The sequence below is a fragment of the Hemicordylus capensis genome, chromosome 5, assembly GCF_027244095.1.
Source record: "Hemicordylus capensis ecotype Gifberg chromosome 5, rHemCap1.1.pri, whole genome shotgun sequence".
In the NCBI taxonomy this organism is placed as follows: domain Eukaryota; kingdom Metazoa; phylum Chordata; class Lepidosauria; order Squamata; family Cordylidae; genus Hemicordylus; species Hemicordylus capensis.
Genome location: NC_069661.1, coordinates 223,693,510 through 223,717,180, shown reverse-complemented (window position 1 = coordinate 223,717,180; position 23,671 = coordinate 223,693,510). Strand labels below are relative to the sequence as shown.

At 43.3% G+C, this 23,671-nt stretch overlaps 1 protein-coding gene across 1 annotated transcript; it reads left to right on the top strand.

The window, feature by feature from the left end:
- Positions 1–445: 445 nt before the first annotated feature.
- PWP1 (PWP1 homolog, endonuclein) lies at positions 446–23,665 on the top strand. The gene is made up of 15 exons (XM_053256107.1): positions 446–637; positions 3,226–3,284; positions 4,308–4,492; positions 5,658–5,743; positions 7,364–7,460; positions 7,932–8,042; positions 10,054–10,184; positions 10,941–11,014; positions 12,312–12,408; positions 18,019–18,080; positions 18,731–18,842; positions 20,306–20,396; positions 22,224–22,345; positions 23,034–23,139; positions 23,502–23,665. Exons 1-15 carry the CDS (start codon positions 572–574, stop codon positions 23,612–23,614), a joined length of 1,512 nt encoding a protein of 503 aa, XP_053112082.1. The 5' UTR covers positions 446–571; the 3' UTR covers positions 23,615–23,665.
- Positions 23,666–23,671: the final 6 nt, after the last annotated feature.

Here is a 23,671-nt window from a genome sequence, read left to right as displayed (position 1 = left end):
GAAGTTGTATTCAGTGACATCTAGGAATCCTTGTTACAGGGAACAGTGTTAGGGACACATACTCTTTGCCCAATCACAGTGACGTGATTAATTTATTTCTATGGGCAGCTGCGCCTCCATTTATTTTCCATTCACTTCTATGGGGCAGCTCCCTCATGAGAGGGAGCCCATCCGTGCTCGGGGGATACAAAAATGAACTTCCCTTTGCAACCCAACCCAACCGCTCCCCCTCGAGACTATGAAATCGGTCACTCTGTGGTTGGTTGGTTGGTTTTAATCTGCGTGTTACCCGGGGGAAGTGGTGCTACTACATTACGCTATCGAGCAAAGGGAGGGAGAAAGGAAGCATAGCGCATCCGGTGCTTGTTGATGACCTCACTCGCACGGTCTCTTTGCCTTCCAGCAGGGAAGGCGCACAGCTATATCGTCACGAGCAAGGCAGCTGGCGATAGGGTGAAAGCGGCATGTAGGCGGGCCTAATGTGCTTGCCGGAAGAGGTTTGCACGTGTCCGAAACGAAGACGCTCTTGGGGTTTTTTTTTTGAGGAGTTCCCCGTTCTTCAGCTGAAGCCATGAGTTGCCCCGTGACTTGCGCTGCCTGGGTCCCCAGGGGAGTTGCTAAGGCAACACCGGACAAGGTGAGTCCTCCGGTGGCAAAGGCCCCCTTTCTCTTCAGGGCATGAGCAGCCCTCCTAAAGCAGCGAGTGACACTCTGTGGTAGCACCAGTGGCTGCTGGTGATCCTGCCTTTCCCTAATGGTAGAATGCATGCCTCCCCCTGCCACCGGTAGAATACAGGAGGGGTTTACCATTGCCTCCTCCCGCAGTCTGAGATGATGCCTTTCAGCACCTTCCTATATCACTGTTGCCCAATATAGGAGTTTCCCATATTCTGGGAAACACACCAGCATCAAATCGAACTAATAGCCTCCTGCATCCTAGGCAGGTCACTTCCCAGCTGCACCATGAGGTGGCCCAAAAGAAACAGTAGTCTTAGTTTATTATTAAAATGATTATCATCATCATCATTATTTTACATTCATATTCCGCTCTTCCTCCAAGGAGCCCAGAGCGGTGTACTAGATACTTAGATTTCTCCTCACAACAACCCTGTGAATTAGGTTAGGCTTATATGCTGTTTTTCATCTTAAACAACTAAAAGTGATTTACATACCCGAAATAAACCAGATATATCCTTGTCCCCAAAGGGGCTCACAGTCTAGAAAGAAACATGAGGGGGACCCCAGCAACAGCCCTCTGGAGAGAGGCTGTGCTGTGCTGTGCTGCACTGAACCAGGAGAGCTGCTCTCTAAGTATAAAAGGATCATCACTTTAAAAGAATGTGATTGTATTATTATTTCTATTTTGGGTTGTGTTGTGTTCTGTTTTGTACATTTTAATCCTGGATTATGTAACCCACTTTGGAACTCCTTCAGTGAAAGATCAAAGATGAGATGTACATTTTTGGAATAAAGTGAACAGGCCTGCTGAAAAGCCACCAAGTAGTGAGCATGTTTTTGAGTTCGCCAGAATTTTTCTTCAGGCTGGATGGTAAGAGCAACAACGGTGGAGAAAGAAGTGAGAGAACTTGCTGGCTGTGCTGGAACCAGTTGCAGTCTGTCGCTTTTATTACAAACTATATTCTTCAAGGTACTTTGGAAGGGAAGTTGATTTTCAACAGGAAAATAATACAGTGGGAAAGGAGCTAATCCCCACCCACCTTGGTGCTCACTGTGGTCCTGATGAGAATCCTCCCTGGTTGCTTTTTCTTCTTAAGGAGGCACTTTTAGTAGTCAGCATTCTTTTTATTAATATAAGCATGTTCGTCTCCTTTGATTGACCCTTATGTAGAATGGAGTAAGTAAGTGTGGTGTGTCAATATAGAACTTTGGAGACCCATATTCCACTTTGCCATGGAACTCACTGGGTGATGTTTGGCCTCTCTCTCCCTTACCTGTCTCACAGGACAAGTTGTTGTGGGGATAAAATGTGGGGTGAGAGGATGCCAGAAGTAGGCGGAAGTAGCTCGCACGCGCGTGAAGTAGACAGAAGTGCATACGCTCGTGAACTACTTCCGGTCTGAAGAGCGGACGGGGCGTCAGGGAGGTACACTGCTGCCCTGCCAGACCGGAAGTAGGCGGAAGTAGCTCACACGAGTACGTGTGGTTTTCCAGCCAGCGGAGGGAGGGGTGAGTGCACCCTCCCCCACCCTTAAAGTTATCCCTTAAAGTTATCGAACTGGCCCCTGCTGGTTCCATGCACATCCCTAATCTTGTGTACCTTGTAAGAAAGGCAAGATAAAAATGTACTAAATACATTTGTGCAGACTTAATTAGTTCATAACTGTGTTCTATGCAAAATAATTTCAGGTTGCACCAAAAGCTGCAGAGACAGAGAATTGCTGATGCTGCTTTTTTGAAAATATATGTCAGTGCTTATTTGGATCTCTAATAGGATGTCTGGACCCCTTGTATGGCAGAATCTTTATAAAGATATTATGCTGCTGTTGCTTTTGGATTTTCCCTCCAATAGATCATCCTAGCTACCTACAATCTTTGTCCCTGTTATTAAAGTAAAGTGTGCCACTGAGTCGTTGTCGACTCCTGGTGACCACAGAGCCCTGTGGTTTTCTTTTGGAAGAATACAGAAGGGGTTTACCATTGCCATCTCCCACATAGTATGAGATTATGCCTTTCAGCATCTTCCTATATCGCTGACAACATATAGGTGTTGTCCCTATTGACTGAATAATATTCATCATCCACCAGACTTTGAGTCTATATTTGCAGTGTCAATCAGCCTCACCCTTTCTGTAGGATTGCTAAAAGTGTCTTATTTGAAACACTCGCCCCTTATTCATAATGTAGCAGGTGTCAAAGATATTTGTTAATTCAGAACACTAGAATTCCAGCTTGTCCCCATAATGACTGTTGTTGAAAATAGGGATCTGGCAGTTCTGCTTCTATGGTTACCTGACTATCTTTTAATGCCTGTTTGTTCTTCATAGCCTATTAAGTAGAGCTGAGTTTAAAAAAATCTTCAGTATAGGATGCTAATTCATATCTGTTAAGCCATCCTTATAGAGCTTCTTTCAGAACCCACTAAAATATCTGTTGTGTTTCCAAGCCTTTGTCTTATTGGACCTGCCAGGCTGTTGGCATAATTTGATTGTAATTTTGACAACTTAGTTTAATAACTGTTTGTGGTTCTGTGTGTCTATTTTACAGGTGCAAATTGACAGGGAAGAATTAAAGCATTTGATCTCTGAAGCCAAAGAGAGATTGCAGTAAGTCTTTGCTATCTTGGAAACACATATTTATTTATTTAAGATTGTTTATATACTTTTACATAGTTCTTTCAACAAAAGAATTATGAAGAATATGGGAGAAGCTAATATTTTGTGTTTTATCTGTACACAAGCAGAACTTGAAACAAAATGAGGTGTGTTTAATATTGTATAAGAAGTAGCCAAGGTAAATTTAAGTTTGTGACATTATACCATTTGTCTGATGGATGTAGGTAAACAGTGGACTAGAAGTTTAGAGTGGTATCGATGAAAATACAAAAGGGAATGTTTTTTCTTGGGGTCTGTTTCTGTACTGAATGTGTCTCTCTTACATGCACATAGATGTTGAAAGTTCAGCAGTATTAGTATTAGAATATGTTATTTCATATGGCACATTTTTGCACATGATTTCTGCTGAGCATCTCTCAGTATAGGATAACAAAAACAAAATATTGTTTATGGTTCATGAAGGCTCGTTCCCTACATCTGTAGGAAAAACCTGACTATCTATAGCAGAGAGGCAAATTTCCTAGCTTTAGTCCTCCACAGAGGAAGGAAAATAGTTTCAAAATGCTATTGAGAGCATGGGGGATACAGAACAAAGTTTGGATACACAGATGGTGGCTTCTGTCTAGCACATAGTTGGGCATGCTTAAGCCCATTGCAATAACTGGGTTTAAGTGTGCCTAACTGTTGCATTGTGACTATTGTTTAATGAGGAGACTGATACAGAGTGTGACTGATTGACTTTAGGCAGAAAGAGAGCTCCTTAAATAGAAACAGAAGGTATATCCTTACTACTATTATTCCTGGGGTGTTAATCTCTGGTAATGGGATTGATGCTCCATGAATGAACCTCCAGAGAAGCAGATACACAAGATTTACAACTTATTCCTGTGCATATGCATGTTTACTTGTATTTATGATGTTTTCATTCAGCTGCTCTTTCAAGGAGTTTGTGTAGGGGGGCAAAGTTTTTGTGCCATTCAGTTAGTGGAAAATGTTTTGTACTTCTTCTGACAGAGAAAGAACTGATGGTAGTGATGATGATGAACAGGGCGATGCTGCAGGAGACACCATGGAGGTCACTGAGGCAGCTGGCTCTGCTCTTGAAGATGAAGACAATGAAGAAAAACGGGATGATGGTGGTGATGATGATGATGATCTGGCAAGATATGATTTGGATAATTACGATGAGGAAGACGAAGGTAACATAAACTTGTTTTTCTGTTCAGAAATATCCACCAGGATATGGTTCATAAGTTTTCAGGGAAACATCATCATCTTCAAAGACTGGAATATATGTCTAGAATGGCCAGTGTTTTTGTATATGTTTTCAGGGAAACATCATCATCTTCAAAGACTGGAATATATGTCTAGAATGGCCAGTGTTTTTGTATATGCATGCTTTTAAAAATAGCTAGTGGGATTTGTGCTTTTATTTAGTGAAGGAGAAAGATTGCAAGCCTTAAAGTGCTATTTGCTTTACAGCTGTTGAGATACACAGTGAATGTTTTGGGATACACAGCTGGAAGAATCCCAAAGACATCAAGTCCATCTATCTTTTATTTATTTTTATCTGTCTATAATATCTGTCTCTTAAATGTACCCACCGCTAATCCCATTCGTGGTAGCTCTTGCAAGCAGCTGCCAGATAGGATAGCAAATAGTGATGCCGGGAGCCGGTGGTGGCATCAGGTTGGCCCGGCTGCTGGAGTTGGCAGGTGGGAGGAGGTGTTGGGTTGGTTTTCCAGCTGGCCCGCCAGCCAGAAAGTGCCAGGGAGGAGAGAAGAAGCAGGCTGGCCGACCGGAAAGCCCGGTCAGCCGGGCGGAGGAGGGCAGGCAGGGAGAAGAATCGGGCCAGCCAGAAAGTGTGTGGGGTGGGGAGAAGCGGGCGGGCGGGGGGAACAGGGTGGGCAGTCAGAAAGCTGGGCAGGCCCGTGGGGGAGGAGGAAGAAAAATGCAGCGGCTGTTGGTGGGGTGGGTGGGCGGCTTGAGACTCAGATGCTCTGCGCCCTGCTCAGCTAGTTTATACTAACTCCCAAGAACCATAGACAAGTGTCAACAAGAAGCATCATGCAAATGTTTCTTGTGGAATGGATTCCTTCAAATGGTTCTGCCGACGTTCTCAGTTGTGTCACTTCCTAAAAGCATCTGTCTAGCCAGTATTGGAAACAAGATACTTGACTAGATGGACATTTTGTCTGACCTAGCAGGGTTTTTCTTATGATCTTTGCCTGTGTACACCAACTCGCCTGCCCCAAATAATAAATTTACCAAGAAAATGGGTGCATTTTAAGTTTTTCAGTTGTGTAATTTAAGCTGATCTAACAGAATCTGTTGGTTACTGCAATGTTGAATATTATTTTACAGGTACTGATAGTCTTGGAGAGACTCTAGCGGGCCTAACAGTGTATGGAAGTAATGAAAATGATCCTTACATCACTATTAAAGATACTGTAAGCATTAAAACATTTTCTTGCTGTCCTGTAAATCTATGAATGGGTACAAATGAACAGGAGTGGGGGTACATTGCATGTGTGCATGTGCTTGTGTGTTTATTGCTTGTTTTTTTTAATGTGGCCAGAAATAATGCAACTACAACTGTTAAAGAATTGGATTAATATCTGTAGGATCCACTCTTTAGACTGCATACTAGATTTCAAAGTGCTCTTTAATCTCTGCTCCATTTGACTGCTGGGAAATCTGAGTTTGAACCTCCTGCATGTGGATGTGCATGCAGGCAGCTTTCAGATCTTTTTGGAAGACTGTTTGCTGTGATGCTTGGAGCTGTTGATCCTTGTTGTTGTGATCCCGTGTGTATTCACTGTAATGTGTCTGTGGAGCAGCCTTCTTGGGAAGACTTTCAAAGCTCCACGCGGCACTCCAGCTCTGCCACGTGTGCTTTAACACAGCCGTTTTAAAGGATGGTGGAAGTGCCACCCTCCTCCGTTCCTTTCCACCCTCTGTGACGGTAGTATTGGGAGGGGATCACTTCAGGCCTACTAAAACTTGTGTCCTAGCTATAGCAACGATTTCCCCCTCGTTCCCAGTGGGAGAAGCATTGGTCCAATGAGGACACAGTTCTTAGTAGCCATGGGTTCTCTCTGTGCTTGCAAGCCGCAAGGACAGGCTTTGGAGTGGCATGGAACCAACACGCGTGCCCCACTGTTGGAACTGTGGGGCACTCTGCAGAATGTGAGCCTGTTTTCTTAGGCTGACATAGTGAAGATGACAGGAGGACGGTTCTGCCCTTGGGCATGGGTTAGATGGCCTTTTCAACATTTGCCATTCTCTTACCTGGCTGCATTCCTATATATGCTGACTTGAGAGTAAGTCCCAAGGAACTCAGTGGGACTTCAAAGTAAGCATGCCCACAATAGTAGTATATGGCTCTTGGGCAGCTTCCTTTGAAGATAGTCTTCTGTAATTCATGGGAAGGAGTTAAGGAATGTTTCTCATTTGCACCCTCTGGATCCTCTTGGTAGTACCATTGTTAACAGGTGAAGAGAGAATAACATTATTGGGAAGGATAACATTATTGCCACCTGGGACATCTTGTTGGCTTTGTATATAAATTAGCTTGTGTCATAAGTACACTTAGGCTTGTGTTTGATAATCGAAGCAAAAGAGAAACATATCTTGCTTGAGATTTCCATTTGAGACATTGCAGTTCCCCGGTTCTATCTGTAACCTTAATCTTAAGAACTGTTTTGGAAAACCTTTTGACTCCTGCATCCCCCAAAAGCATGGGCTGGGATCCAAAGGACTACACAGCTAGTTCTACATAACTACTTATGTCTCCCTTGAGCAGCAGGTTGCTGTGCCATAATTTTTGTAAGTGACAGAACTTGCAATACGGCAGGTGAAACCCCTTTTCAAAAGTGGGGAGCTTACTGGGCATGCCCAAGACTGTGGGTAGAGCGAAGGTAACTCTTTGAACCCAGGCCATTGTTTGCAGTAGTGTTAGAATACTACTGAACATTCTGGATAAAAGGTGTTTGAAAGTTTGATTCAGAAATTCTTCTGTTCTCATCATTGTTCTCTCTTGTCCACCCCACTCTTTTTTTGTTCTTCAGGAACAATATGAACAAGAAGATTTTGTGATTAAGCCAAGTGATAATCTTGTTGTCTGTGGCAGAGTTGATAAGGACCATTGCAGTTTAGAGGTTCACGGTGAGTAAAACTCTTCCTGTTTTTTAAAACCACACAATACATGGCTTATCTGGTATTTATTATCCTGTATATTGCCTTTCATTAGCAACAACATCAACAAGTTGCAAAGCAGTTTACATAGCAAAAAGCATGGTCCCAATCGCAAAGGCAGTTACTTTCAGACCTGCTTTTAAGGAAATTTATTATGGGTTGCCCCAGCCTTTCAGTCATAGAAACGCCTGCCATCATGGTTACAGTTTTCATAAATGCTGCTGGAACTGTAAGCCGTGCCTGTGACTCAGAGTGATGTGCCGGGTGGGACTTCTAGCACACTTTTGGATGACTGTACTCGCGTCTAGACTTTCTGAGTTTCTGTACTCATGTCTAGACTAACATCTGAATAGGGCTTTTCTTTCATACATTTGTGATAAAAGTATGTTTTCTTGACTAGCCATCCTTCACTTTATTCACATGAATATATTTCTCCCCCAGTTTATAATCATGAAGAAGACTCCTTTTATGTTCATCATGATCTCATCTTATCGGCGTACCCTTTAAGTGCGGAGTGGCTGAACTTTGATCCTAACCCTGACGATTTGGCAGGTGAATTACTTGCAAGTAGCTATTGAATAGATTATAGGCTGGAGCTATCTGGACCACAAGTTTGACACATCTGATCTCTTTCCCCACTTTCCATTTTTGTCAATTGTTTTGTAAGGCGTGGCTTTTGCCAGGAGATTTCCAATATCCAAGATATTGGAAAGGATAGTAGAACACTGTGATCCAGTTGTTTCAAACCAGTAAAGGTTGTTGAGCTGTTTAAGGCTTGCTTCTGCTTAAGTTCTGGCTCCAAACTCAGCTTAGCCATGCTGGCTCAAACCTACAGTCCTCCCCTGGTGATTATCAGCAGCACTGTGACTGGTTGGAAATATAGAAAGGCAGCCATTCTGAAGGTATTCTCCTGCCTGTCCATCCCTTTTAGTTCCAAGCATATCTCTGGGCTTCGGCATGTTAAGAGTGTGCTTGGCTGGCTCCTTCCTGTCATGGCTGGCATCCTGACTCGCAGAGCGCACATGTAAAGGGAACAGTGTGGATGTGACTGGAGCTCACGCTCAACTTCTCCAGTCTCCCTGTGTATGTTCTGTTGCACAAGCAAGCAAAATGTCCACACTTTGGAAGCAAAGAAGCGTGTTGCTGATGGTCAGCGACGAGTTTCCTTTCTTCCAGAGTGTGGATACAGTGGAGTGTTTTGTCCACATGTGCAACAGCATGCGCATTGGACTGGACTGGGGTCGGGGAGGGATTTGCATCCCTGCAGACCCTCTTTAACGTTGCTTAGTTGGTCACGATGTCAGCCATCATGTTTTGAAACTGCTTTGCCAAAATAACATTCCATCAAATTATGTTTAGGGCAGCAAAATGCCCCTCTTTTCTTGCACTTGCACAAGCTGATCTTAGACTCCTTGAATTTAAAAAGTTATAGTTATTCCTTCAGATAGTGCACTCACGCATGTGCATGCACCCCCTGGCCCTTCTGTATACTGAGTGTGGGGCTTAGGTGTAGGAACCCCGGCTTCAAGGCCCCCTCTTGGAAGAGCTGCAGGATACATTTATGGTATCCCAGGCATTTATGGTAAAGATTTCAATTTAGAAATATAAAAGCAAGTATTTCTGAGGGCACCTATATATGACTTCTGAAAGTGTTCTTATGTATGGAGAACCAGAGCTTCTGAGGGGGGAAGTGTACAAAATTCTTTTGTTTTCTCCCCAGCCATTTCAGAAATTTGTGTTTTCGGATGGAGAAGGGCTTTGAAATGGAGCTGGAACTGAGCACCAGTTCTCCCTCCTTCACAAAAAAATGCCCCAAACAGAAAAAAGTAAAAGGTGCACATGAAGTAACACCCACGTTAGAGGAGGGACTCTTGTCTTTGTTGCTAACTTCTATGTATTTGCCACACTCAGCCACAGACTCAAGTAGCACTTTTACACCAGCTGTATAGTGTGTTGTGGGTCCATTCTTGTTTTAATATATACCACTTTGCAGATGGGCTTCACAGAATGCTTTACATGCAAATCCTAAAGGAAAAAGCATCAATTAAAAAAAAAAATTCTGGCACAAAGGCCGCAGCTGGTATGTTATTAAAAGTCATGTATTGCTGCCTGTGGTCTTTATGCTAGAATTCAGGATCAAGCTGTAGTGAAATTTTAAGCATTCAGCACAACTGAAAAAATAATGAATGATGTCCCCCTCTAACTGAGGCGTTTACGCCAATGCGGTCTTTCTGCTGGGTTTCTGCAATTTTTCAGCCTTTTTTCCTTACTGTGGCCATTACACTGATGTGGCCTTTCTGCCAGAAATTATGGTAATACAGCAAAACATCAAAGACAAGGAGCAGAAAGACTTTTCAAAAATCAGATCATTTTGTGCTGTGCTCTTATATGCTACATCATCCATTATTTTTAGTAAAAGGAGTTGTACTATATTAGATCATCAGTCTCTCATGTAAATATATATAATAAGCGACTTGGGTGAGGAAATGACAGGAGACCAGCTTGTTAAACCCGTTAACCACTATAAAGCCAGCGTCATTACCCCTGGAAATTCCTCTTGCAGGAAACTATATTGCCGTGGGAACAATGAGCCCTGTTATTGAAGTGTGGGACCTTGACATAGTGGATTCTCTAGAACCAGTCTTTTCCCTTGGAAGCAAGAAAGTGAAAAAGAAGAAAAAGAAAGGAAAGAAGGTAATTAAGCAGGAACATGTTTATAATTTTAACTTGTAACACGTGTGGACAAGGGACCAAAGGAGGCTGCCTCTCTCTTCTATCCAAGTACTATGCTTCCAAACCTTCTAGTATATCTGGTGATTACAAACCAACTAGAAGAACTAGTTGGCAACAGAAGCAGAGGGGAGTTTGGAATACACTGTTGGGAATGTAATGTGCATAATTGGTTTGAAATGGCTTATCAGAACTAGACGTAACATATTTATTTCAATACAGTTTGTTGAGCAGAGGTTCCCAAGATATGGTGTCCCATGTTTGTAGCTAAGGATCATACTAGACATGGCTTTAAGCGCTGCAGGGTTCCCCATCCTGATCAGGACTGCCACAGGACAGAGGATTAAACTGCTCCCTGCTCCCACACATTGTGGTCCTGATCTGGATCAAAGCCCTCCATGGCTGATATTTGGGGGGGAGGGGGGAAGCTAAACACCTACAAAGGACCAAATGCTGTGTTTAACCCCATGTCTAGTTTGGGCCAAAATATGCTGCTAATGGAAATATAAGAACTGCCTTTTCAAGCGTACTGGTTGGGTTCAGCAGGAAGGAGTCATGGTAGCACCTTGGGGAAACTCTAGTCAACCCCAGGTTTTCACATAGAGAGGGCTTGACCTCTCGCTTCTTAAATGTTGTTTGCAAGAGACCTGAGCAGCATGGGGGAAATGGACAGATTTGTGCAGCCATAAAACTGCTGTTCTTGCATGTTTTCATACACAGAGTTTATCAAAAGAATACCCTCAAGAGGGGCATACTGACGCAGTTCTTGACTTGTCATGGAATAAACAACTCAGGTAAAGAACACTTGAATGACAACTTGGGATAATGGAATGGGATCTAGATGTGGTTACACATTGCCTTCATTATATTGAGATGGCAGAACTGCAGCACGCTCTATGAAATTGCCTCTGAAGAGTGTCTGGGGGTTCTGCCAGAGTTCTGGCAGAGCACGCCTCTTTTTTGCAGATTCAGCTTCGAAACTGCTTGCACATCCCTAGTGGCTAGTCTGTTTCTGGGACCAATTCAAAAGTGCTAGTTACTTTTAAAGCCCTAAATAGCTTGGGACCAGCCTACTTTAAAAAGAACCATCTTCTCCAACATAATCGTGCCTTCCTGTTAAGCCAGTAGGGTCCTTCTGTGTGTCCCGCCAATGTCAGAAGCACACTTGGTGAGAACTTGGGAGAAGGCCATTTCCATGGTTGTGCTGTAGACTGCAGAACTCCCTGCTAAGGGGAACCAGAGAGATCTCCTTCCTTATGACCTTCTGTCAACTGTTCTGATGCCTCTTTGTTTCGCCCATGTGATGGCTGAATTTTACTTTTACTCCTGGCTTATTGCTATAGAGGTTCCTTATTGTCAATGTGTGTTTGTTTCAGATTAATATAAGCAACAGGCTTTTGCGGAAGCTGCAAAGTGGGATATGTAGAAACAGTTGTGTGCCTGCACACATGGACTTCACATTATCTGTCACATTTATATACCGCCCTTCCTCCAAGGAGTTCAGGGAGGCATATGTGATTGCTAGGTCTGTGCTTTAGCGTGCAAAGCCAAATGATCGTGCAGGAAGTACTGTGTGGAGGCAATTGCTTGTAGTAAGGTCATCTCTGTACAGGGCTGGGGGAGGTTCTTTATGGGAAGCCTATCCCTGTATTTCCCTAGTGATGGCTGGGATGGCGCGCCCTAGAATTTTATTTGGTGGTAATAAAGTGCATAGCAGGCAACATCCGTCCAAAGCATAATTTAAATGTTTGGGAGACAGGAAAACATTGGCTTGTTTCCACAATTCCATTAAGCCAGATCAAGCAGCAAATTACCTACAGGCTTTACCATCTTGGTTTATCTCTTAAGGTAGTTGCTTTCAAACCCTAATATTATGTCAGCTAAAGTTGCACACATTTCATTAAGTGACTAGACTTTCTGTTTAAAAATAGTAAACTGAATGTTGTGTTTTTAGACAGCACTACTTTTAGTACCTCAGGTTTGGCACCCTTTAACCTTGGGCAGAGTTGAGATGAGATAAATAGGATGTGTGTGCGCTTGCCTTGAATCTTGGTATTGTTTCTACAAATAAACTTTCCCCCCATCCTTCAGATCTGTGTTGGCAAGTGCATCAGCAGACCAGTCAGTAATTCTTTGGGACATGTCGACAGGTACACCAGCAGCAAACATTTCTTTTCACACAGACAAGGTATGTTTGTGATTCTATTCTATTCTGTTTATTTATTTAATTTAGCATACTTCTATACCACTTGATATGTGTATCTCTAGGTAGTGTACAAAATTAAAAAACACAACAAATGTAAAAACAGAATAAAAACAGTTAAAATTCACACACAAAACCACAAAATAAAAACACATTAAATAGTTTAAATTTTAGCAGTTAAAAGCCTGAGAAAACAGGTGTGTCTGGAGGGTCTTCCTAAAAGCAAACAGAGAAGGAGATGCTCTTATTTTAACATAGAGCATATTCCAAAGCCCCAGGGCAGCCACAGAGAAGGCCGGGTCCTGCGTTGCCACCAAACGAGCTGGTGGCAACTGTAACTGGACCTCTCCAGATGATCTTAATAGGCAACAGGATTCATGACAAAGCACTCTCTTAAGGTCCCTGGACCCAAGCAGTTGAGAGGTCACCAACTTCATTTGTTGTAGCAAAAACAGCCAAAAGTCCTGTTGTACTCTCAAGATCAGCAAATATTCTGTGGCATAAGCTTTTGTGGACCAGAACCCACTTTGACCATTGTTGATAATGCAACTTTTACCAGCATCATCAAGTAGCTGGCTTTACAAACAATTTGTGAAACTAACTTTATGGTAACTAGGTAGCCAAAATTTTTCCCTGTCTGGGCTCCTGTGCTAGGGATATGCACAGAACCGCGGCAGGGAGGCTCGAAGGCAGCAGGGGTGCCGCTTTGAGAGTGGCACACCCGCTGCTGCCGAACTGGTTCAGAGGCCCATAAAGGGCCTCCAAGCCGGTTCTGTGCATATCCCTATCCTGTGCTTCTGACATCTGTATTGGCAAGTGGAGATTCAGTTGTGAATTCCTTCCTGGAACAGAAATGCAAGGATGGGCAAGCTTCACCTGCTGAAGTTATTTCACTCTTGTAGCTGTTGAAGATATAGGAGCCCTGCCCAGAAAAGACATTTGCAGCCCAAAACTCACAAAACAGCATTGAGTCCTGATATGGGGGCATGCTGAATATTGAGACAGGTACAGACCTAACATGGTCTTTCTGCTCTTCTCCTTCCCAGCCTTGCATTCTTAGAGCCCCTGTGGCACTGTTTAAATGAGAACGATAGTCATGTTCATATGCACTGAAGTGATTGAAGGAACCTTAGTTTTATTGTGCTCAAGGTTTTTATTAGTCCTTTAGTGGTTTTTCATCTAATCTGTAGGAAGTATAGATTACCCAGAGCCTTGCTGAAGCCAATTTTATGGGAAGTGTGCAATGTTATCTGTTTGTTGCATGCAGCACTGTGACGGATCTGAGAAAATTGCTTTTATTTATTTTATTTGTATTGATTTATCAGATTTGTAGACCTTGATTTGATATTTATATATCAATTTTTTTAAATGAGTAGGTCTGAATGCCACAAAGCAATTTTCTAAATTTGAAAATCTGAATTCCAGAGGGCCTTCTGACATTGCTTGAACAGGGAGGGCCTGGTAGTGTGGTGAGATACAAAAGTGGATGGAATTCCCTGTGCCTTCAATCTTCAGCTCTGGGGCAGCTATTACTGTTGTGGTGGGGAACAGAAGAACTGATGTTGGCAGAGCAGCTGGCTGTTACAGGGGAAGGGAAACCAGTACTTTAGTAGCTGTTTCCACTTCTGACTGCCCTGTCAGCTCTCTGGCCTCGGGGAGCAGTTCCAACTACCCACAGAACCTAGCCTTGCTCCTTCGCAGTGCAGGTTGGTTCAGACTAAGACCAGAATCATCCATGACTTGATCATGGATGAGGGAGCCAACCTGGCTTGTATAAGTGAGACTTGGATGGGGGAGGCTAGTGGCCCAGTTTGAGTTCAGCTTCTCCCACCAGGTGACTCTGTTATGGTACAGGCTAGGGGAGGCGGAGTGGAGCGGCTGTGGTCCATAAGAATACCATTTCTCTTACCAGGGCTCCCATGCGACAGTTGACTTATATTGAGTGTGTATTTCTGAGGCTGGCAACTAGGAATAGATTGGGGATTCTGTTGGTGTACCGTCCACCCCGCTGCCCAACTGACTCCCTAAGCTGACGGAGCTGGTCTCGGAGACTTTTAGTGCTGGGGGACTTCAATATCCATTGTGAGGCTGACTTGTCTGGTGTGACTCAGGCGTTCATAGCAGCCATGACAACTGTGGGCCTATCCCAACTAGTTTCAGGACCAATTCATGTTGCTGGTCACACACTCAATTTGGTCTTTTGTTTGGATCAAGGGGGTGTCCCGTGGGTTGAGGATCCTGTGGTTTCCCCATTGTCATGGATGGACCACTACCTGGTTAAGGTTGGTTTCACAGCCACAACCCAGCCCTGCTGGAGTGGAGGACCTATTAAGATGGTCCACCCGAGATGGCTGCTGGACCCAGTAGGATTCCAAAAAGCCTTGGAGGGTTTTGATGTTGGTCCTGCCAGTGATTCTGTCGATGCCCTGGTGGGAACCTGGAATAGGGAACTCACCAGGGCAGTAGACACGATCGCTCCTAAGCATCCCTTCCGATCTGCTTTAAAAGTGGCTCCTTGGTATACAGAGGAATTGTGGGGTCTGAAGCAGCAAGGTAGGCGACTGGAGCGGAAGTGGAGGAGAACTCGGCTTGAATGTGGTAGGACACAGCATAGAGCCCATTTGAAGTTTTATGTGGAGGCGGTGCGTGCTGGAAAAAAACAATTCTGGTCTGTGTACATTGCTTCTGAGGGTTTGCATCCAGCAGACCTGTCCCAGGTTGTGAGCAGTTTGATTCAGGCTCCTTCCAATTCAAACTAATCCCCAGAGGGTTTGTTCTGCTGCAATGCTTTTAATGGGTTATTTGCAGACAAAATCTCTTGTATTCAGGCTGACTTGGACTCCACTGTTTTTACAGAGTCTATTAGGGTGGTGTCTAGCAATCCCTCTTGCAGTGTTAGATTGGATCAGTTTCAATCTGTGATGCCTGATGATGTGGACAAGATCCTTGGGGCAGTGTGGCCTCTGGATCCTTGCCCGACTTGGCTGCTTATATCTAGCAGGGAAATTGATGGAGATGGCCTTATTAATATCCTCCCTCAGTGATGAGTTAATTATAGGATGCCTCTTTGTTTGAAGGAGGCAATGATTAGACCACATCTTAAGAAGCCTTCCCTAGATCCCTCAGTTATGGATAGTTATAGGCCAATTTCCAATCTCCCATGGTTGGGCAAGGTGGTTGAGAGAGTGGTGGCTAACCAGCTCCAGGTGGTTTTGGAGGAAACAGATGATCTAGACCCATTTCAAACTGGCTTTAAAGCAGGCTATGGGGTTGAGTCTGCCTTGGTCGGCCAGATGGATGATCTTTACCAGGGAATCAACAGAGTTCTTTTGGATCTCTCAGCAGCGTTTGATACCATTTACCATGGTATCCTTCTGGATTACCTGGGAGAGTTGGGGATAGGAGGCACTGCTTTGCAGTGGTTCCACTCCTGTCTCTAAGGCAGATTCCAGACGGTTGAGCTTGGTGACAGTTGTTCTTTATAACAGGAGCTATTATATGGAGTCCCTCAGGGCTCCACCAATTCTGTCACCAATGCCTTTTAACATCTACATGAAACCGCTGGGTGAGGTCTTCAGGAGATTTGGTGCAGGGTGTTATCAGTGTGCTAGTGACACCCAAATCTATTTCTCATCCTCATCATCAGGAAATGGCATTCACTCCCTAAATGCCTGCCTATGGGCAGTAATGGGCTGGATGAGAGATAACAAATTGAAGCTGAATCCAAGCAAGATGGAGGTGCTTGTTGTGGGGGATCGGATGAGGGATGAGTTAGATCTTCCTGTGCTGGATGGGGTTATACTCCCCCATAAGTAACAGATACGCAGCTTGGGAGTGCTCTTGGATCCAGGCCTCACCCTTGTATCTCAGGTAGAGGCTATGGCCAGGAATGCTTTCCATCAGCTTCGGCTGATTTGACAGCTGCGTCTGTTCCTTGAAGAGAATGATTTCAAAACAGTGGTGCATCAGCAAATAATCTCCAGGATTGACTATTGCAATGTGTTCTATGTGGAGCTGCCTTTGTACATATTTCAGAAACTCCAGTTAGTTCAAAAGGCGGCAGCCAGACTGGTCTCTGCCGTTAACTCGGATAGACCGTATGATTTTTTGTTTTGATTTGATTTATATACCGCCCCTCCAAAAGTGGCTCTGTGAGGTTTATGCTATTTATCATGCCTGCATTATTATGCCTTTATTATTATGCAGTTTATTATGCTGGTTTTAAAACCGTTTCACTGGCTGCTGATATGTTTCTGGGCGAAATACAAAGTGCTGGTTATTACCTTTAAAGCCCTGAATGGCTTGGGTCCAGGCTGCCTTTAGAGAGTGCCTTCTTCTGTATGATCCCCATCGCACATTGAGGTTATCTGAAGAGGTCAGTCTCCAGTTACCACCGGTACGTCTGGTGGCGACTCAGAACCGGGCCTTCTCTGTAGCTGCTCCCAGCAGATAGCCGCAGTTTAGGCTCACTGTTGGCCTTTAAGAGAGCCCTGAAAATGTATTTGTGTGGCCTGCCTTCCAAGGTTTTTAAATTGTTTTGGGGTATATTAATTGGTTCTAAATGGTTTTTATTTTGTTTTAAGTAGTGTGTGTTTGTTTTATGTCTTTTTAAATTTGCTGTGCACCACCCAGAACCTTTTGGATGAGGCAGTCTAGAAATGTAATAAATAAATAAATATTCATGCAGAAGAGGGAATTTCTGCAAGTGTGGTGTCTCTCGTGCCATAAAACTGCTGCAGGGATGAACTATACCTGTTGAAATGCCCTCTTTACAGAGCTATTGCGAGTTCAGGGATCCTGCTCCACATTGGCTCTAACTCTAATATGCATGCTTGCACCGTTGTACCATTGAAACAGGTTTAGCAGTGTTCAAAACAATTGTCTTGATTTCACCAAGATAAAAAACCGCTGAGAATACCACTTAAGGTCCATTCACACATTATGTTCAGTACAGTGTACATATGTACAGATTTGTACATAGGTACAGACAGTCATACATTATGCTGAACACTTCCTATTTGTACCATGCAAGGGCCTGTACCCAGGTTCACTCTTAAAATGAACATGGGTACAGTCATTCACATAACCACGTATATGAGTGTATAGACAACTGTACACTTGTATGGTATAATGCCTGAATCGGGCTTTACTCCTTTGCAAACTTAGTTTTAGTGCTAGCTACGATTTTACAAATGGAGCAGAGACTGGAAACTCATATCAGTGTTAGAAATCAAGGTATCTTGTAGACTTCAGTTAGCCCAGTGGAGCAGTCCCTCAGGATGTCTGGATTCCAAGGAGAAGTGCTGTAGGAATGCCTATTTTATTTTGTAACTTTAAAAGTTTGAAGAGAACACATATTGCTGTCTATCAAACAGTTCTCTTTGTCTCATATCAGCAAGTTTTTTTTATCCAATATGTATTTTGCATGCTAACAGTGCACAGCTTTTTGTTTTAAGCTTGCAGGTAATTAGATTTCCAGAAAGCAGTCCATTTTTGGAAACATTCCATATATTGGGAATTATATAAAATGATATCATATATACAGTGAAACTGAATTTCAGTGTAAATGTGTTTCAAATCTAATGTTCTTTGTAGGTGCAGACGCTGCAGTTTCATCCGTTTGAAACGCAAACTCTCATTTCTGGTTCTTACGACAAGTAAGGAGAGATGTGTTTTTCCCCTCTATTTCATATGTAAAAGAAAAGTTGCAGGGTTGTAAAGGGAGTAGAGAAATCACAAATGTGATATAAAATCTCTTCTTCAGTGCAAGCATTCTGTCATAGGGTCCAGTTCTTTCGCTAACATTATGAGGTCTAGAACATTGATTTTGCCACTAGCAATTTTGGCTACTTATTTGTAGGAGCATTCTCCAGTGTGCTCTAAGTGTAGTGGTAATTTTGATTTCTTTGCCTTTTGCATTTTTTAGGGTATATTTGAGATTTTATCAGTTACTTATCTAAGGAGCAGTGTTCTCTCTAAGGCATGCACATGTGTGTGTGCTCACAAGTTTTCTGATGTTTGCTCAGTTAATTTTAGATCCCGCTCAGGTTGAATCAGGAAGGCCCCACTCTGAATGCATGCGTGCACACACTGCCTTGATACTGCTGCCCAGAACAAAACTCATTCTGCTCAGAGATGGAAAAAATGAGAGAGAACACTGCTTAGGAGATGTGGCACTCTTCTTGTTGTTGCTAAATTAAAAAAAAGAAAGAAAGAGTATTCCATATTTGACAAGTGAATAATTTTGAGTTTTAGTGTTATAGAAGCTCATAAAAAACATAAGGAAATGCTCTGATGTGCTTTTTAGATCAGCCATTTTGTATGACTGCCGAAATCCACAGGAAAACCGTAGAATCTGGCGGTTCAGTGGGCAAGTTGAAAGACTGACTTGGAATCACTTTTCACCTAACCACTTTTTAGTAAGTACATGGCTTTCTGATGCTTTTTAATGTCTTGTGCTTCCTACTCTATTTTAGTTGCTCACAATATTTATAGCTTGTCTAGTAGCTGCACTTACACTATATTTAAAATATGCTATTGGTTTCCATTTTATTTCAACATAATACAACCCATTAAAACAGAACAGTAGGAAAACCAATAAATTTACAGTCTAAACAGCACGGACTGCCTGTATGAAGCAAGGCAGGCCACTTACCTGTCACTGGTGTTCTTTTGTGTAGTTGCAGATATAAACTCTGTGCCTGTGCAAAGCAGTATCTCACAGAACCTTTCTTCTGAAGTTGTAGAGAGAGCTCTCCGGCATTGCTAAGGTGGTGGTCACAAAACAACGAAGAAGGAAGGATTTCCAGATGTTGTTGACTACAACTCCTATAATCCCCAAGCAAAAGCCATTGCAGCTAGGGATTCTGGGAGTTGTAGTCAACAACATCTGGGAATCCCTGTTAGAGAGAACACTGGTCACAGCCCATTGAGGGCTTTATAGTTCAGCTGTTCTGTTCTCCCTGACAGTCCAGTTCAGTGTGAGGCTCTGGTGTCATGATCTTAGTTGGTGAACATCAGTTCTTGGATGTATAGTGTGCTTCCTTTTTGTGTGTGGACATACCACAGCAACCTCATGTCTCATATAGAAGATAGATTATAATGGGAGTGGGGGTAAGCAGACCCCTCAGTCATTGCCACTTAGGCACATGGTTTTTGTTTTCCATTGGTCGAAACTGGAGGTTCTGGCCTGTACTCCTCTTCCCTCCCCTGCCGCAGCCGCACGTTCCCTCTTGTAGCCTGTGTGGACTGCTGGACCTTTGAGGCTAGGAGGGGTAGGGAGACCAACCATGATGGTCCTTGCCTTGTGATGTGCCACAGTCTGCAGGGCTCATGGAAGTGGGGCACACCAAGTACGCTGGTTTAAGTGCTGTGGTGAGCATGTAACTGCACTGAGAACGTCACGTGCAAGTAAGCACAAATGCTCTCTCCTGTTGTGAGAACACAAAAGCTAAAGATTCCAAAACATTCTGCAGGCTACAAATGGTAACCAAAGCTTCCTATTATCACCTTGCCTGGAAGGCTTGTTCCTCATCTTTGTTAAGCAATTTCAGTATTTGACGAAACCCTTGAGGTCTATGTACTGAGGCCCCATTGCCTTGATTAGAAGCAAAGGTTTTGCTGAGGGGGTGCTTGGGAATAAGGAGGGTGGAGGGATGGAACAAAACCCCACGCTTCCATTGTTGTCTCCTGTGGCCTTTCTGCCAAGTCCTGTTGCCACTGACACTGCTGCAGCCACATCCCTCTTTTGCCTCTTGAGTTTGGCAACAGGGAGGCCAGATGACACTCCATGAGGGGTGACAGCTGGGTTTGGCTCAGGGGCCTTGGACCTCCCTTCTTGATTGCTTCCATTTTTGAACTGCACGTGACATGTTTTCTCTAGGCCAGCACGGAAGATGGATTTGTGTACTGTCTAGATGCTCGTTCAGATAAACCAGTCTTCACTCTGAAAGCTCACGATGAAGAAGTATCTGGTACGCTTTCCTTTTCCGTGCAATATGTGAAGTCGCGTTTGGCAACTAAAACATGAGATGTGTGCTTCTTGTCTCTCTTTCGCTACTTGTTGCCAGATGAAATAAGACTTTTCTGTGCGTGTTTTTTTTTTTTTAAAGGTTTCTTGACTGACATGACGTGCAGTCTTCTGTCGGTGTCTCTGACATGCCAGGGCTGCTGCGCTTGTAAAAGGCACCTGTGGTGGTCTTGTGCAAGAATGTTCATCAGTGCTGCTGCAGCTGCACAGTGCTACTTCCATTAGGAACGCTGAAGGTAGTGCAGTGCAACTCCAACAGCCCTTATCTTAAGGAGTTGTGTAAGACAGCCAGGGCTGCCTTTTACAAACACAGCAGCCCCAGTGTGTTGGAAATGCCAGCAGGAATTAAAATGTGCCATCTTCTTTTTACATTTATAGCCCTTAGTTCTTTCAAGGAGCCCATAATAGTGCATGGTTATTTTTATCCCCACAACAACCTTGTGAGGTAGGCTAGGGTGAGAGATGTGACTGGCCCCGAGTCACCCAGTGAGTTTTGTGGCTGACCAGGAATTGCAAGTTAGGTTTCTCTGGTCCTAGTCCAACACTTGAACCATTGCACCACACTGGGTCTTGCATCACGTTGGCCCTTGTTTTTACCAAGGAGAGTGGAGAGATGATAGTAGTTCTTCCAGTGGCTCCCAGGGTTTTGGAGCACAAGCAAGGCACTTCCACTGGGTTTTCCTAACATGAAAAAGATGGAGGCATACAAACCAGAACTCTCATATAACCTGTAATCTCCTCCTGGTGCTCCCTTCCATCATGTGAGTAGTGGCACTTTTGGGACACTGGTCCTTTTGCTGGTCTTCGAATTCTGGCAGATATCCAGCCACGCCAACTTCTCTGCTATATGTTCCAGTCCCTGCTGAAAGATCAGGTACGTCGCTTGGGAGCACTAATGGAACCAAAACACTCTGGTTTCTCAGGTTGAGGCAGTGGCCAGGAGCGCTTTTGATTAGCTTCGGCTGATTTGTCAGCTATGCCCATTTCTGGAAGCAAACAGCCTTAAAACAGTGGTATGTATGCTGGTAACCTCCAGGCTTGACTGCTATAATGCACTCTATGTGGGGCTACCTTTGTACGTCGTCTGGAAACTACAGTTGGTACAGAATTCGGAAGGTTGATCTCTGGGACAACCTGAAGGGACCACATAACACCGATTTTTTTTAAAGTAGCTACACTGGCTGCTGATAAGTTTCTGATCAAAATACAGAGTGCTGGTTATTACCTATAAAGCCCTCAACGGCTTGGGTCCAGAGGTACTTAAGAGATCACCTTCTTTGTTATAAACCCTGTTGCCTATTCAGATTATCTGGAGAGGTCTGCTTACAGTTGTCACCGGCTCGTTTGGTGACAAAGGACCTGGCCTTCTCTGCGGCTGCCTGGGGGCTCTGGAATATGTTCCCTGTCAAAATAAGGCCACTTCCTCTGTTTGCTTTTATGAAGACCCTCAAGTTGCACCTGTTTTCTCAGGCTTTTAACTGAAATTAATTGTAAATTGTTTTTCCCCTGTGAGATTAACTTTTTATTCTTTGAAATTGTTAATGGTTTTTACTCTGTTTTATATTTGTCATGTGTTAATACACCGTTTAGAGAGGTCAGGCAGTATATAAATATAGGAAATAAATAATGTGTATGTATAGTGTTATCAATGTGCATAATACACCACTGATGTGCAAGAGGGCAGGAGGTCTCTGTAGTTTGGATGTAAAGTTTTTGTTAATTTTTTCTCTGAATCATATTTACACAGTGGAAATGTACTTGTGTTTTGCAGGACTACAGTTAAGCAGCCAAATCAAAGGATGTCTCGTGACATCATCAGCAGACAAATATGTGAAAATCTGGGACATATTGGGAGACAAACCTAGTTTGGTCCATTCCAGGGATATGAAAATGGTAATTTTCAGCACTCACTCTCTCTCACTCAGGCTAATTGTTGGTTTATTCTTGTCTTAAGACAATCCTTTGTATAGCAAGTCCAATAGACCTAGAGCAAATTAATCTTAAAACATTCTCTTATGTAGTAGTCTTATCCTATTTAGCCTATAAATAATTTTCATGCTCATAACTGGCTGCAAACCTGTAATGTGAAAAGAATACTGTGGGCTTGTGGGTTAGTAGTGAAGATTTTGGAGAATGAATACACATGAAACAACAAACGGAAAATGTCAGACTATCAATTGCTCTGGCACACACACACCATTAAAAATATCCTTTAGACCAATATTGAATGAAACATTTGTATTATATGCAGTAAAATATGACATACTATTCATCAATAAACCATCAATAATGCTTGCATAAAGTACAGACTTCATTTTATTGTGTTATTGAAAGTTTATACTAAAATTTTATGCAATATTGGCTTGGGAGTTTTATTATAATCTTTGAGTGGACTTGTCTTGGGGCAATGGACAGACATCTTTTGCCTATATCAAGTGTGCCTCTTTAGTGTTCTCACTACTTAGTATTTTTAAAAACCTCTTTTTAAAAAAAAGTTGTACCCTCGTATGAGACGTAGGTACCAATGCATTCAGTAGCAGATCACAAAGGAATTTCATGTTTGAATGTCTTTTGTCCATAGGGTGTACTCTTTTGTTCAGCATGTTGCCCAGATCTGCCATTTGTCTATGCCTTTGGAGGAGAGAGACAAGGGTTACGCGCCTGGGACTTAAGCACCATTTCTGCAGGTGATTCTTCATGCTCTCCTCTCCTGTAGTTCCCATTTGGATTACACACACACACGCCTTGCATCTTGTTCTAATTGGCCTTCTAACTCTGGCAGAGGCACTTGGCACGTTCCTTTTCCAGCTCCCACAGTTGCCCTAAGCATTGGGTAGTCCCTGCACAGCTGTCTTTAAGTTCTGTTGTGCCTGCAAAGCTCATTGCATAGCCCTGAGTTGCAACAAAAATGCCTTGGAGCAGAAGGAAAACCATGTGGAACTACTTTGCTTTAGAATGCTTGTAAGGTTCTCCTTGTTGTGTAAAGGGTAGAATGGGACACGATCTGTGGTAAGACTGCCACTTACTAAACTTTTCTTTTGTGTTACAGTGAATGATGTGTTTGGAAACAGGGAGAGGCTTATCATTGCCCAATCCAGTTCTCAAGCAAAGGCCTCTGTTGCTACGGCTGCAAGTAACCCAGAAGCCAAAATGGAATCATGATGTACTTTTTAACTGTATATGTATCCAGAACAAATATAGCATTGGAATATACTTCAT